At 40.5% G+C, this 14,768-nt stretch overlaps 1 protein-coding gene across 1 annotated transcript in view; it reads left to right on the top strand.

Moving 5' to 3' along the window:
- The window catches only part of Morc1 (MORC family CW-type zinc finger 1), a 164,807-nt gene that overhangs the window by 45,956 nt on the left and 104,083 nt on the right, over positions 1–14,768 (top strand). Inside the window, exons 10-12 of the mRNA XM_042055818.1 lie at positions 6,344–6,423; positions 7,685–7,755; positions 10,149–10,213. Coding sequence (XP_041911752.1) covers positions 6,344–6,423; positions 7,685–7,755; positions 10,149–10,213 — 216 coding nt within the window. The remainder of the gene's footprint in view (positions 1–6,343; positions 6,424–7,684; positions 7,756–10,148; positions 10,214–14,768) is intronic.

Raw genomic sequence — 14,768 nt, forward strand, 5'->3', positions numbered from 1 at the left:
CTGTTTATACTGAAGATCATCTTTTAAAAATAAAGTGTGCACAGGCTGAGACCATGTCGGGCTCTTCATTCCCTAGTAAATATCAGACATGTTTCCTTTCCATCAGTCTCATTCTTGTGGGAGGTACCAAGGGTCTCCTGGATCAATCAGCTAGGCTTTTCAAATTATTCTTATTAGTGAGTTTGGTTAAGAAAAATGTTCAAACCATTTGAAAGTTGATTTGTTTCCATTTTCTGAGTAATTTGAGTAAGCAAACTTTTACAATTTGAATTACTTTTGTTGACCAATTGTGGTTCCCTTCTTTGTATGTTTGCACTCACCTTCTGAAGTGACATTCCTACATTCTTATGTGCTGCTGTCACGAGCGTCTTTCCTTCAACGTACTCTCGCCAGGGTTTGCACCAGATCTGATTGCAGATGGTTGTGAGCCACCATGTGATTTCTGGGAATTGAATTCAGGACCTCTGGAAGAATAACCACTGCTCTTAACCACTGAATCATCTCTCTAGCTCATGTGAATGCTTCTCAGATTCATAGTTGACCCTGCTCTAGTGGAGGTAGATCATAGAAGCGGTACCAGAAACAAGGTGTGAAGAGTTGAAGTTCAGGTAGCAAATATGAGGTAAATAACTGACAGACCAGCCTTTATATTTTTAAAGGTCTAAATGTAAACATAGAGCTGATAGTGATTTATGTGAAAAAAGTGATTAATTAGGTGCTGTAATTGCCCCCAGAATATTGGTTTTATTTCATAGGATGTCATGGTTGCTAAATGTGGTTCTGGAACTTAGTTGTAGAATAAGACAGTCATAGCTCCAGTCAACCATGTCTACAGGAAGACATCAGGAATCAGATCCTTTTGGTGGTACACATGCCACTGAGTTAACACCTCTTTCATGGAGAATAGTTATTTGGACAAGACCATTGGTAGGTCTGATGATGGAGGGGAGAACATTCTGCTGAATGCAAACATGTAAGGCTGCAATGCAGTTGATAGAATTCTGGAAGACAGACCCAGGATGCCTGAGCAGAAGACAGAGCTAGTCCACCATGATGCCATTGGGTTGTTTCCACAGTGAAGGGATACACATCTGACCTTCCCCCATTACTGCTTTTTACAAAGATATTCATAGAATCAAGTCAAGGGTGCCCTTACAGCTGCCTTGCCTTCACCTCACCTTTGAGGTGTAGGCAGATAGGTAGAGGTTAGATAACCCAAACCACTGAGCTAAGAGGCCTGGCCCAGGGCCTATACTCATTCCGTGGCCCCAGATGAAGGACTAAGAAATGAAGAGCTAGGGGAGTCTATTCCTTCTCCAGTGGATGTTTTACTCCACGTCTTTTCCTCTGAGGTCTCATTAGCAGGGAGTCGAGGGATACGTAAAGAACTACCAGCATGCTGGAGGCTTCCATCTCTGCAATGGAGATTTGAGCACTTCTTTTTGTGTTTATGAGAATGAACAGTTTTGCCACTTTAAAATTTTAGAGATGCACACACAGAGTGTGTTTAAATTGTCCCAAACAATTCGAAAGTTGAAGTTGTTGACCAGTATGCAGATCGTCTGGGATTATTTCACTCCATTTTCAGCCTATTATTTTAAATTAAGCAGTAATGCAGAGTTGGCACCTCTAGTGCCACCTTTAGCTCATACAAAAAATGCTTGAATAGCTTAATTCACATTCTTTGAAAAATTGCTTCATTGTTTAAACAATATCCCCTTAATTTCATTTTGATTCTAAAATTTAATTTAACCTAAAATGAATGATTCAAACCAGATAAAGTATTATGATTAGAACATGTTTTTTTAAAGCAAACGATAATTTCAGGATATGGCCACCAATAATTGTATGCCTCCAAACTTAGGCTTGATGTTCTCTGAGTATAGTAGAGACTAATTTGCACTACACTGAGGTTTTAATTTGAATGAGCAATATAAGTGTAAAAGAAAATCAAGGGAACAGACTGATCAGAACTTTACCTTAGATTTTAGAGGTGTTTCTTCTCAGTGGCCAGTCTTAGCTTCTCTCAAAGTAGACATGGAAGTTAGGAATGCGAGCTACAAAGTTAGATCTTAGAATAAATGCCCATTGAACCATTGCAGTGCAAGCATACAGGGTGGCATTTGGTTTTGCTGTTGCTGTGTCTTTTGTTTTGATTGTGCTAGAGCAAGATCCCAGGTCTTTGGTTGTTCTAAGCAAGCATTCTTTTACTGAGTCACACAGCCAGTCTGTCTCCGAGTTTCTGTCGCTAAGAAAACACACCATGACCAAAAGCAAGTTGGGGAGGACAGGGATTGTTTCATTTAGAAATCCAGGTAACCATCCATCACTGGGTGAAATCAGGACAGGAACTCAAGCAGGGCAGGAACCTGGAGGCAGGAACTGATGCAGAAGCCATGGAGAGCTGCTGTTACTGGCTAGCTCTTCATGACTTGCTCAGCCTGCTTTCTTGCAGTACCCAGGATTACTAACCCAAGGGTGACACCGTGGAACCACTCACCACAGGTTGAACAGCCACTAATTAAGCAAATGCCTACAGGCCAACTTGCCCAATCTTCAGGAGGCATTTTGTCCCTGAAGTCTCCCCCCTCAGATGACTACCTTGTGTCAAGGTGACAATAAAGCTAGCAAGCACACCATTCGAGCATTTAGTTGCTTTTAAAATATTTGCTTTTTCCTGTTAGTCACTCATCAAATTTTTACAAGTTTTTCCACATTATGAGAAAGAAAGCAATCTTCTCTAAAACACACACTAGAGAGTTTAGACTATAAAAATACATACTGTGAACATATACAGTGTTTATATATATAAAAACATAAACAATGTTGGTTGCTTTAGGTTCTTTTAGATGTGTGAAAATTTCACTTCCTGTAATAACCCTGTGCTACTATTGATAGCATGATAGCTTTGATACCTTTGTGGTCATTCAGCGACAGATGAAATGGATTTGCTGCAAATGTGACTGCCTCAACCTTACACTCCTCTAAGGGGTACAGACTAACCTGTACCAAGGCAGAAAGACTCAGGGAAGTCCAGTTTAGCACTTGATCATGAAGCTGCTGTGTCTTGTGTCTGTCTGGACTGCATATGTTTAGATAATGGAAGATAATCATCAATAAACTGTAAATAGACTCCAGCTTCCAGCCATTTAATTATGTTATGACCTGTTTGTATCAGCAGTCACTGAAGAATTTGCATTATTTATTACATTGTTTAAAGTTAGTGTATAGGGCTGTAGAGACGGCTCAGTGGGTCATAGCTGCCATTCCAGAGGACCAGAGTTCATGGTGGGAGGCTCACAACAACTTGTTAACTAAGTTCCGGAAATCTGATATCCTCTTTGGGCCTCTGCTGGTACCCACAGGCATGAGACATATACATTGGCACATGCCAGTAAATAAAAATAAAAACAAATCTTTAAAAAAACTTTTAAAAGTCAGAATCTATAAAAGCCTTTTTAGATGAGACCATAATTTAATGACTGTTGCCAAAGGGTTGCTAGCCTCCTTCTGTTAGTAAGTACATAAGCATATTTACATATTATTTTTTCCCTTTAATTTAAAAGCTCTCAAAAACGGTGACATAGATGTGAGACTGTCTTGGAAGAAGCCAGTGGCTCTCAGTCTGGTCCGTGGGCTATAGATGATCACCCATTACAATGCACACTTAGTGCAATGCACACGTAAGGCGAAGACAAACAATGATTGTCCTTGCTGGCTTACCCTTCAGATGGGCATCTCCTCCAGGAACACATTCCTAGATCCACTCAGAAGAACCATTTTACCAGCTCCCTGTGCAGCTCACAGCACAGTCATGCTGACACTTACAATTAGTTGTCGCATGCCTTTGTAAGCGAGATGTTGAGTGACTGGTGAGCTCGCGAGTCAATAGGAGTGCAAAGCAAAAGCACAGAGTGAGACTTGTAGTGCTCCAGGCTTTCTCAAGCTTCACTATATTAGAATGTTTCCTTCTGTGATGATTCAAACCAAAATGTAGAGCCAGGTTCCAAGGATTCTCTATAAATGCCTGTAACTTTAGCCACATCAAGGTGACCTATTTCACAAAGTTTTTGTTCTTGATTTTTTTATTAGCATGTGTTATTTGTAATGTAATAGATTTCGTTATGACATCTTCATATATGAACGTGATGTATTTCGATCTTTATTGCTTTCTCTTGTCCTCTGTTAATCCCTTCTCTTCCCAAGCAATCCGTTCTACCTTTGTATGTGCATGCATGTATACATCTCTCTCTCTCTCTCTCTCTCTCTCTCTCTCTCTGTATGTGTGTGTGTATGTGTGTGTGTGTGTGTGTGTGTGTGTGTGTGTGCATGCGTGCATGTGTATGTGAGTGAGTGAATTTCATTAGGGTTGTTTACAGGACCATGGGTGAAAACTTATTTATCCCACTGATGAAAACAGATTTTTTGTTTTAGTTTTCTCTCCTATTACCATGATAAACAGCATGACAGTGGGGAAGAAAGGGTTTGTTTCATGTCGTACTTCCAGTGCACCATGAAGGGAAGTCAGCACAGGAACTGAAGGCAGGAACCTGGAGGCAGGAACTGAAGCAGAGGCCAGGAAGGAAGGCTGCTTACTGTCTTACTCAGTCTGTTTTCTTACACTAACCAGAGCACTGCCTGGGGTGGCACCACCCACAGTGTGCTGGGCCCTCCCACATCAATCACTAACTGGAATATATAGTACAGACATGCTCATAGGCCATTCTGAAGGAGACTTTTTGTCCATTGAAGTTCCTCCTTTTCAGATGACCATGACATGTGTCAACATCGACAACTATCCAGCTTATTCCTCTATCACCAGTTATCTGGGTATAAATCCTCAAAGAGGGGTGTATCCCCATGAGCCCCCCCTACTTCCATAATAGGATCTGATCTTGTCCAGATCTTAGCAGTTAGGAATAGCTGCTTGCATTCAAGAGCACAGCAGCTGTGCCATGCTCAGAAGTTAGCCATGCGCTTTTTCTCCACCCAACTTCTTTTGTACTTAACAGCCTTTCTGATTTTTCTGCACTGTTCCCCGAGTCTTGGAGATAGTGTCATAGATGGGCTATTTATGTCTTGTCACTCAGAGTTATTTATTCTCTATGCTTTGACAAGCTATGAGTTTCTGCAGTCTCTGCTGACCACTGCAGAAAAGCTTCTCTGGCCAAAACAGACAGTAGCACTATCCTGTGAGCATAAACATAGCTATTTAGAAGACAGTTTGACAGGCGCTTCGTGTTCATTTAGCAAAATAACCACAGCAGCTTTCCCATTAGGGCGCATCACTGCCCCAAGCTGTAGGCTTTGGGCCAGGTTTATGCTACCGGATGTGAATTCTGTCCCATGAAGCAGTCACTAAGCCCAGTAAGAAGTCAGCTAGTTACTCCTCTAACAGACTCGCCACTATTACACGAGTGGGCTCATCTTGCCTGGCTCAAGTCCACAGCTGTGTGACTATTGATGATAATTCTTCCCAGAGGCCTGCTTAGCCCCTTCCAGCACAGTCAAGGCTAGCCAGCCGGCAGGAAGCTTTTAGAACAGTTCCAGCTTGCTTTCTCAATGTGCTGTGACTGAAGCATGTGCCATCTTTAGTAACATGGTCTTAGCAACTTGTTCTTTTGGGCAACCAACGGCAGGAGCAAATTCCTATATTCTCCTGAGGAGCTTCTTTGATCAACAGCTGTTGGGAAGGTGCCCCCCACTCCGATTTTATCCCTATTTTGCTTTCCTTGACTTCATAGGTTCATAGGTATATACATCAATTTCTTTTTCCTTGATTATTCTAGAATCAGCTTGCTGTTCTGAAACAACTGAACTTAAAAATAGGCTGCTTCATAAGTACAGAAGAAAGTGGGGGCTTTTAGTAGGTCAAATGACATTTTATGTGTTTTTCTGAGTAGGTCAGGCAGAGATAATTGCTTGGGAACTGGGAAAAGCCATTTCTCAAGTGTCAGTGATGATCCAAGTGAGGGCTGTGTATGTTAACCAGAAACTTTGACAATGGAGCAGTTGGGTGATCTTGTCTTTCCTTTTTGAGAGTTCTTCTATTTTACATGTATAAGTGAACGCATGTGTGGGAAGAGATTTTTATCTCATTCTTGACTTGTAGTTTCCTGACTTTGAATTTTCCTGAAGTAAAATTACCACACATTAAAAGGCAAGTGAGTTTTCATAAGTATAAAGTCTGCTAATGCACCAGCTGGATGGAACTTTCTCAATGAACATTTCTTTCTTAACAATTGCTTATCTCTGGGGGATATAGTCTTAATAAAGAATATTCTCTTATTAATATATATTGAAATGCTAATCTGACTTGATTATGTTCTTTTCCTCTTTCCAGAAAGTATCAGTATGCTATATCTTCTTTCAAAGGGAAGTTTAAAACTGAAGCTAAAGAGGCAGAAGAGGCAGCAAAAATAGGTATATGGATTTCTACATCCAAATCACTAGAGTTCATCCGCTTAGCAAATGTTAATCGAGCACCTGTTCTCAGGAAAACCCCGATTTAGGCATTGGGGGTATTGTGACTGTCAGTCAAATGTAGCTCCTATCTCTAGAACCTAAAGTGCACTCTCCATCTCTGGTTTAATTATGATATCATTTAATATCTTTCTTACATTTACCTGCCACCCCTTGTGTGTGTGTGTGTGTGTGTGTGTCAGAGAACAACTTCTAGGAGTCAGTACTTTCCTTCCATTATGCAGGTTCTGGAGATCAAACTCAGATTGTTTAGGTTTGTGGCAGGCACCTTTACCTGCTAAGCCCTCACACTGAACTATAATTTAGTATCTTAAAGTATGATTCCTGTACTAGATAGAGTTAATATTGGTATGATGAAACACCAAAAGCAACTTTGGGAAGAAAGGGTTTATTTTACCCTCTTTTCCATGTAACAGTTCTTCATCAAAAGCAGTGAGGGCAGGAACTCAACCAGGGAAGAAAGCTAGAGACAGGAATTGATGCAGAGACTCTGTTGAGTCCTGCGTACTGTCTTGCTCCAAGGAGTTGCTCAAATTGCTTTCTTATATAACTCAGATCACCAGGGTGGTCCTGCTCACAATGGAATAGGTTTTTCCACATTATCCACTGATTTAGAAAATGCTCTAAAGGCTTTCCTGAAGCCTGATCCTCTAGAGGCATTTTCTCAATTGAGCTTTCTTATCTCATGTAACTATAGCTTGTGCCTTGTTGACATAAAGCCAGCCAGCACAATTCCCAACATACTAGGAATTAATTGATATGTTAGAAACTCTGGATGCCATGATGCTGTGTTAGCTTATGTTAAAGATGAACATTGCCTCTATTTGGGGAAGAACATTCACCCTTCCATTTGGACTTGGCTTGCTGGCCAGTGATCTTTCTAGATCTGCTTGTCTCTACCTCACAATGTTTGGTTGTATAAACGTGCAACCTCTCTCTGCTTTCTATGTTGGTGGTTGGGATTCAAACCCAGCTCTGCAGGCTTGCAGAGCAGGTATTACTGCCCACAACAGCATCTTTCATCTGCCTCAAATAGAAGAGTTAAAATGAGTAAGATCTCTGAGAGGAACACATGGTTTTCAGGTTGTGTTCCCTGTGCCATCCATGGTGGTCATGGTTACAAGTATAGAAAGCATTTGCTTAGAGATGGCTTGGAAGAATCTCTCTGTGTTATAACTAACTGTTGTGCTTCTGTTTCCAGCGGAACTCAGTTTTAAAGAACTCCAAGTCAAAGTACACCAGCCCAACAGAATTTCTCTGTCTTCTGAAAAGGTACGACACACACAAAGCCATCCTCAGTGACGAGGAACGGCACTTGATTTTTTTCCCCCTGTGCATCCTTGTCTCTGACCTCCTACTTTCTAAACTCAAATACAGACAGGCTCCAAAGATGATGAGAGTTTTAGTACAGGTAAATGGATGAGGGGGGTGCAGACACAGGAGAGAAGGGGGAAGGCTGAGGTGAGCAAAAATGAACAGAATCAGGGGTGAATTTGGAGCAGGGCGAAAGAGCTTTACTATCAATTTGTTTAAACTGAAAAGGAAAGCAATACAAGAAAAAGAAAAATAATAAAAAGATAGCAGGAAAATGTCTAGCCTCAGAAGCCTCCTCAGAAATGTCTATTCAAATTATAGCTCTCCATGGACTCAGATAAATGAGGAAAGCAAGAAGAGGGCTAATAAGCAATCCTTCTTCCCAGTGCTAGGAATCATAGATCATAATTATGAATATTAATCACAGTGCTTCCAGCTTACAACACTCTTTTCTTGTGAGTCGGCTTGCAGAGTTCATAAACAATCTCTGTAATCCATGTAATATGTTCATGAGGAAGGCTCGTTATAAAGAACTATAATTATTAATTATAGCATACTGCAGCTAACAGAAAAAAGAATATTGCTGCAAGATACGCGCTGCAAGTCTGCTTTGACCAAAACCTTGGCATAATGCATCCACTGTGGTGATTCATGAGGCACTGAAGGGATTTGCTTTCGTGCAAAGAGATGAACAGGAGTGGGAAGAACAATCACTGCCTTTTACTTTCTCTATCACCTCTTCTACAGATTAAATAAATAAATCTGTGCAATGGTGTGGCCTGAACTCTACAAGCCAGGCATCTGTCTAATAAAGTCTCCAGCCTGTTTGTCATGCAGAAGGGGTGAAGAGAGGCTGTTGTGTGTTAGTGCTCCAAGCAAAGCAAAATCATGCATTTCTCAAGATTCTTACACTCTTGCTTTCATTTTTAAAGAAAAAAATAAACCTATATTATTTTTATTTTATTGTATTTTAAGCTTTTTTAAATGTTGTTTCTAAAAGTATCAGTGCCCTTTGCCTTCCCTATATGGGAGCCGAGAGAAGACTCTCACGGGCCATGGTCTTGCTCCTGTCCCTGTGCCTCTGCCCTGTGCTGGGGTGAGTGTTCTGCCTGGGAGGATAGGCTGTCTTTTGACCAGCTTGCTCTGTAGCTCTGAAGAGTCCTTGTTACTTTAGTGTAGAGAAGACACCGAAGCGGAGAGACCTGAACTGTTGACCTCTTACATGCTTCCAAGCAGCTTAATATGAAATCCTTTGTACTTAGCCCCGCCTCCGCCCTCTCTAACTTGAGAGATAGTGAAAGTGGTATTCTGTCAGTGATGCAGCCATCAAGAGTGCCACCATCAAGAGGTACCATCGGTCATATTCAAAGAGTGAAGCTCTTTAAATGTCTATTTTGGGGTTTTGTGTGGTTTTTTTTGAGACAGGGTTTCTTTGTGTAGCCATGGCTGTCCTACAACTAGATCTATAGTCCAGGCTGCCTCCAAACCCATGGAGATCTGCCTGCATCTGCCTCCCAAGTCCTGGGATTAAAAGCAAAAATGTCAATTCTTTTTAAAAAAGTTTTTATTAGTACATGTTTTACATGATAATGAGTCTCATTGTAACATTTATATGCAGTCATGTTGATTTTGATCCCATTCACTTCCATTGCCCTCTGTCTCCTACTGATGTCTTGTCTCTTCCCGACAAGTCTCCATAAAAGCCTATTCTTATCTATGAGAACAGTAATAGCAAACTCTTCTTTTTCAGCCTCAATTAGAGGGAATGGAAACATACTAGAGATAAGTGGGGAGAAAGCCACTGTATCAGATTAAAAGAAAGACAGACTTTCGAATGACTTTTGAACACTCCAAAAAAGAAAAAGTCTGAAAAACCTATAAAGGGAACATACGGGAAGTGTGTGTTCAGAATTTGATAAGGAGGAGACATATTAGGAGGGATACTAACAAAAGTTATTACTGCCCCCTCCCCTGAAATATACCTCAGTGACTGCAAACTCCGGGGTTCCTGTTCCCTCAGACAAAAGTCAGGGTCTATATGCATTGAATAATTTACTCAAGTTTTCATGAAGTTTGTGTCAAAACCCTTCTACCACAAAGGGAGTAAGATGAAGGCAGAGAGCTCTTAGAATGCGTGCAAAGAAAATGATAGATATGGGCTTAGTGTGTGTTCTGGAAGCACTGGATTGTAGTCTATTATTGTGTGTCTGTGGAGTTCCTACCGTGTGAACCGCATTAGACAAGATGAGCTGTCACTGCTGCCCCGGAGCCTTGAGGTAACAGGGAGTCACCTCAGTTTGCACCAATTCAGTGTCCCTATGCTTCTTCTCAACTAAAATGTCCTTCTCCAGGATGGATTACAGAAACCTGGGGAAGTTGCGGAAACAAAGCATAAGAACCTTCGACAGAAACAGAGGTAAGGCTTACGGCTTTCTGTCTGTGAGGCCCTCCAGTGCTGGGTCAAGTTCTCATTTCTAAGTGGGCAGATTTGGAGTTATTGTGACAGTTTCTCTCTATTAATGTTGATGTATTATAATAGTAAATCTTTACAGGATGACGCTTCCCCAACCAAGACACACACTGTAAAACACGGATGATGTTTTTATTGACGTACACATTTGTGTCTATGTAATGTGGAAGACAAGCCAGAAACACTCTGAGAATTTGACAGTTTAGACTTCATGAAGATGTCTATGTAGAGAGATACAAGCAGGCAATCACACAGAGCTCTCCCCCTGTCATCTGTCCTTACCTCTCTATATAGCAGCTGTTCTCAGCCTTCCTAATGCTGCCACCCTTTATCATAAGTCCTCATGTTGTGATGTCCCCCAACCATAAAATTAGTTCTGTTGCCACTTTATAACTTTAATTTTGCTGCTGTTATAAATCACAATGTAAATATTTGTGTTTTCTGATGGTCTTAGACAACCCTGTGAAAGGCCATTCAATCCCCAAATGGGTCATGACCCACAGGTTGAGAACTACTGCTTTAGAAAGCTTAAAATTTAAAATGGGAAACAACACTTGAAGGAATGTGTCACTTATATGTATTTAAAATAAACATGGCAAAGCTATCAAAAAACCACTATTTTTATTTGTAAGTTTGACTTATAGCAAACTAAACAAAAAAGTATTGCTACACAAACCACATCAGACTTTGAAAACTGACAGCTTCGAGAAACTTCTTCGTAGGAAACAGTGATTAGTTTTCAGCATTGTCATGGTCATATATTTACAACTTTAAATATAAGCTTAAGTGTTAGTTATGCAGATATCAGAAGTAAATTTAAGATGCTACACATTTACCAGAATTATCTAAGTTTCATAGAAATTTCTGTTGAAAACTAAGATTTCTAGTTTTCAGAAAGAAAACTTTTGTTGACAACTTGTTTCTAGCTATAGTGAAATGTATTAAAATTAACCTGTACTGACAAAAAGGGCAGGTGCCTTGAATAGTTTTATTGGGGTGCTTATTTTTAAAATTAGCATGGAATGTAATGGCGTCATGTCACACAAATGCCGTTTTCTCATTTTGTTTTAGAGAGGGTCTCACTGTGTAGCCATGGCTAGCCTAGAATTCACTATGTGGACTAGTTTGACCTCAGAATCACAGAAAGATCCATTAGCCTCTGCTTCCTCAATCCTAGGGTTAAAGATATTCACTCCCATACCTGTGCTTTCTAACTCTGTAGATAACCAGCATGTCCCTTACTGTAGAATGATGACGTCACATTGTCTAATTCTCTGTTTTGAGAGCCTCACATTGTCACTCAGTATCCTAGTTCATTACAGAATTGGGATTGCATAGTTAAGGTTTTTGAGAAAGGCTTTGATCTATATATAACCTTAGGCAATATATATTATCATGTAATACATTAATGCATGTCAGCATACAATCTGTGAGAACAGAGGAAAGATCCCATTTGTTGTCATTTGGGGCTGAGAAAGAATGATTTGTTATACCTCTAGTCATTCCAAATTCATTTCTAAAATCCTGTCTTGATCTTTACCATATCCCATGTCTAGGCAGACATTTTCCCATGTTGCAGGTGTGACACAGTATTCAAGTTGCTCTTGGTTGCCTGGTTACTGTGAACGTGGGCCAAGCCCATGTCTCACATCCAGGTGGTTTGCACAGCTCCAGCAGCCTCCCTATACCATGGCTGTCTATATCACATTCGGCTATTTCTCAGTTTCTGTTTTAGCACTGAATAGAAAAGTCACAGAAATATAATGTATAATAAAAAAGAAAGTAGACAAAGAAACAAGAACAAGTAGTGCCTAGCCTATCTGTTGCCACGTCAATTCCCTCTGTTAGCCTTAGCTTATCTTCTGAGTTTTGACAAATGTTAGAGAGTAAGCTAGGGATACATTTTTGGCACCGTTTAGTCTAAGTAAGTTCTTTGGGAATTTGAGAACACACTACAAGTAAGAAACACAAGCCATGTCAGGAACTTTTTTTTTAAGAGCCACGTTATCATTTTTCAATACTACTGTTATGATGGCTATTTTATGTTGTCAACTGGACTACATCTAGAACTCATTAAAACATAAACATACACCTGTATGGGAATTTTTCTTTATTAAATTATTTGAAATGGGATGATCCACTTTTAATCTAGATATTTTTGAGGTGGAAAGACCCTCCCCCATCTTTAATACGAGCTGTAGATGGAGCTTCAGGGCTGTGTCCGGCCACTCAGCTAGCTTTACACCCGAAATAATTACATGGAAACTGTATTCATTTAAACACTGCCTGGCCCATTAGTTCTAGCCTCTTATTGGCTAAATCTATATTTAGTAATCTGTGTAGCACCACGAGGGTGGCTTACCAGGAGAGATCTTAACCTGTGTCCGTCTTGGAGAGGAGAGGCATGGCATCTGCCTATGGCGACTGCCTAAAACGCCTGCCTTCTCTCTCCCAGAATTCTGTTCTGTCTACTCCGCCTACCTAATTTTCTGTCCTATTAAAGGGCCAAGGCAGTTTCTTTATTAACCAATGAAAGTAACACATAGACAGTGACTCTCCTCCATCAACAAGCCTCACCTTCTGCTGTCAGCCTATATGAAGGACATGGAAGAAGGAAGCTTGCCTTCTTTGCTTGCTTTTTCTCGCTCTCACTGGCAAGTCCATTCTTTCACTTGCATTAGAGCCTATTTCTTTGAGATTTTGATGTATACTGAAGACCAGCTGATATATCCAGTCTTGTGGATCAGACAACTACCACACTCTTGCCAGGAGTGTTTTTAGAGAACCAGATGTGTAATGATACATTTTTTAAAGTATCTGGAGCAGGCTTTCTAATTGGCCAACACCTACAGTTACTGAAGCCCCTTCTAGGAGCTCAGGGATTAGTGACAACTCATGTAAGTGAACTGTTTTATGAAGTTAAGGAAATAAATGCATTTGATTATCCTTATTCACCAACTGTAACGATGGATTTAGTGACTCCATTTATAAAACTTTTGATAATTTGTGGAAAAACAAGGGAAATAATGATTCTGGTCAGTTGCTCCTAGCATCTCTGGATAAATTGACAAAGGAAAGAATGAGTTCTGTGCTAAAATCAAGCAACTTCTCACATCTCAGAACATGGTGAAGAACAACAATGAATTCAGTGGTAACAATGACAGCTCTAGATGCGTGTTAACAGTTTAAAGGTTTCTATGTGTGTCCTGGAAGAGAATCGTCTCTCCAGCAGCCACAGATCTCAAGTTGTGAGAAATCAGTGAGAAGACTGGCAGAATTACAGTGAACATTTAAGTCTTAGCTTCAGAGGGTGTCAGTGCTTAAAGTAAGGACATTAATGGTGAAGAATAGGATCCTGTCACTTGGGATAGAGATGTGTGGGAAGATCTACTGAGACTGAGAACTCCGAATCTTCAGATTTTCAAGGGTTTTTCATCCAAGGAAATAGTCTTTCCATTCCCAGCAGAATATATAACTCCACCTCTGAAATATTGCCTTTTATACCATTGACAAGGGAAATTAATCTTTTAAACTAGCAGTGACTTTCTCTGAAGGAGATGTCAGGCAAGACAACACAAATGTCCCTCAGGCCCCACAAATAGTTGCTCTAGACCCATACCCAGACTTAAGGCTCCCCGAGTGGAGGCAGAAAGTGTAGACCATGTGGAGGTGCACTATCAATAAAAACTTAGAGAAATTAGGCTTCAACCTGAAGATCCGAAAAGCAAAGCAACCAGCCACTAACTATTACTTCGACCTCAGTCCGAAATGGTGATCCTGCCTCCAGGAATCTCAGAATGAGACTGAGATTGAGAACTTGTCTCCTCCCATTTTATGGCTGAGATTAAAGGCATGCACCACTGGGACTAGAGATATGCACTGCTTGGTTTTTATGGCAACTAGTGTGTTACTACTGCCTGGTCTATAACACTGTCAAGTGGGGCTGTTTTACTCTCTGATTTTCAGGAAAGCTTTATTTATTAAAATACAAATGAAATGACACTACATTACTGAAGAGCTAGATGAGTTTACTAATTCATTTAAACAGAAGTCTGGGGAATGAGTGGGAAAAGAATTTAAGGGTGGGGGTAATGTTGAAAGGAACATAAAACTGGATCAGGCTGAATTTGTTCATGTGGGCTCATTGCATGGAGATTCTAGGTTTACTATGGAAGTGTACACAGTTAAAAATAGTTGTCAAAAGTTTGAGTGGCTACCTGGAACCTTTGTCAAAAGATGGCCTACTGAAAAGGAGTTGGAGATGCACAATAACCCTTTGCTTAGTACTGATGAAGGGATTTTGAAGACTCAGGGAAATGGCAACATTAGAGTGGGTATGCTGTGCCGATCTAAGCTCCACTATGGAAAGGCTCAGAAGACATGGCCATCGCTAATGTTATAAGATGAAAAATGGCGAGGGGATGCCAGCCTATTTGAAGTGTTTTATTGTTGCCCTTTTCCTTGTGCTAGAATTTAGGGTCAAAGATGCTGCTGCTCAATT

The sequence above is a fragment of the Arvicola amphibius genome, chromosome 10 (assembly GCF_903992535.2).
Source record: "Arvicola amphibius chromosome 10, mArvAmp1.2, whole genome shotgun sequence".
In the NCBI taxonomy this organism is placed as follows: Eukaryota; Metazoa; Chordata; class Mammalia; order Rodentia; family Cricetidae; genus Arvicola; species Arvicola amphibius.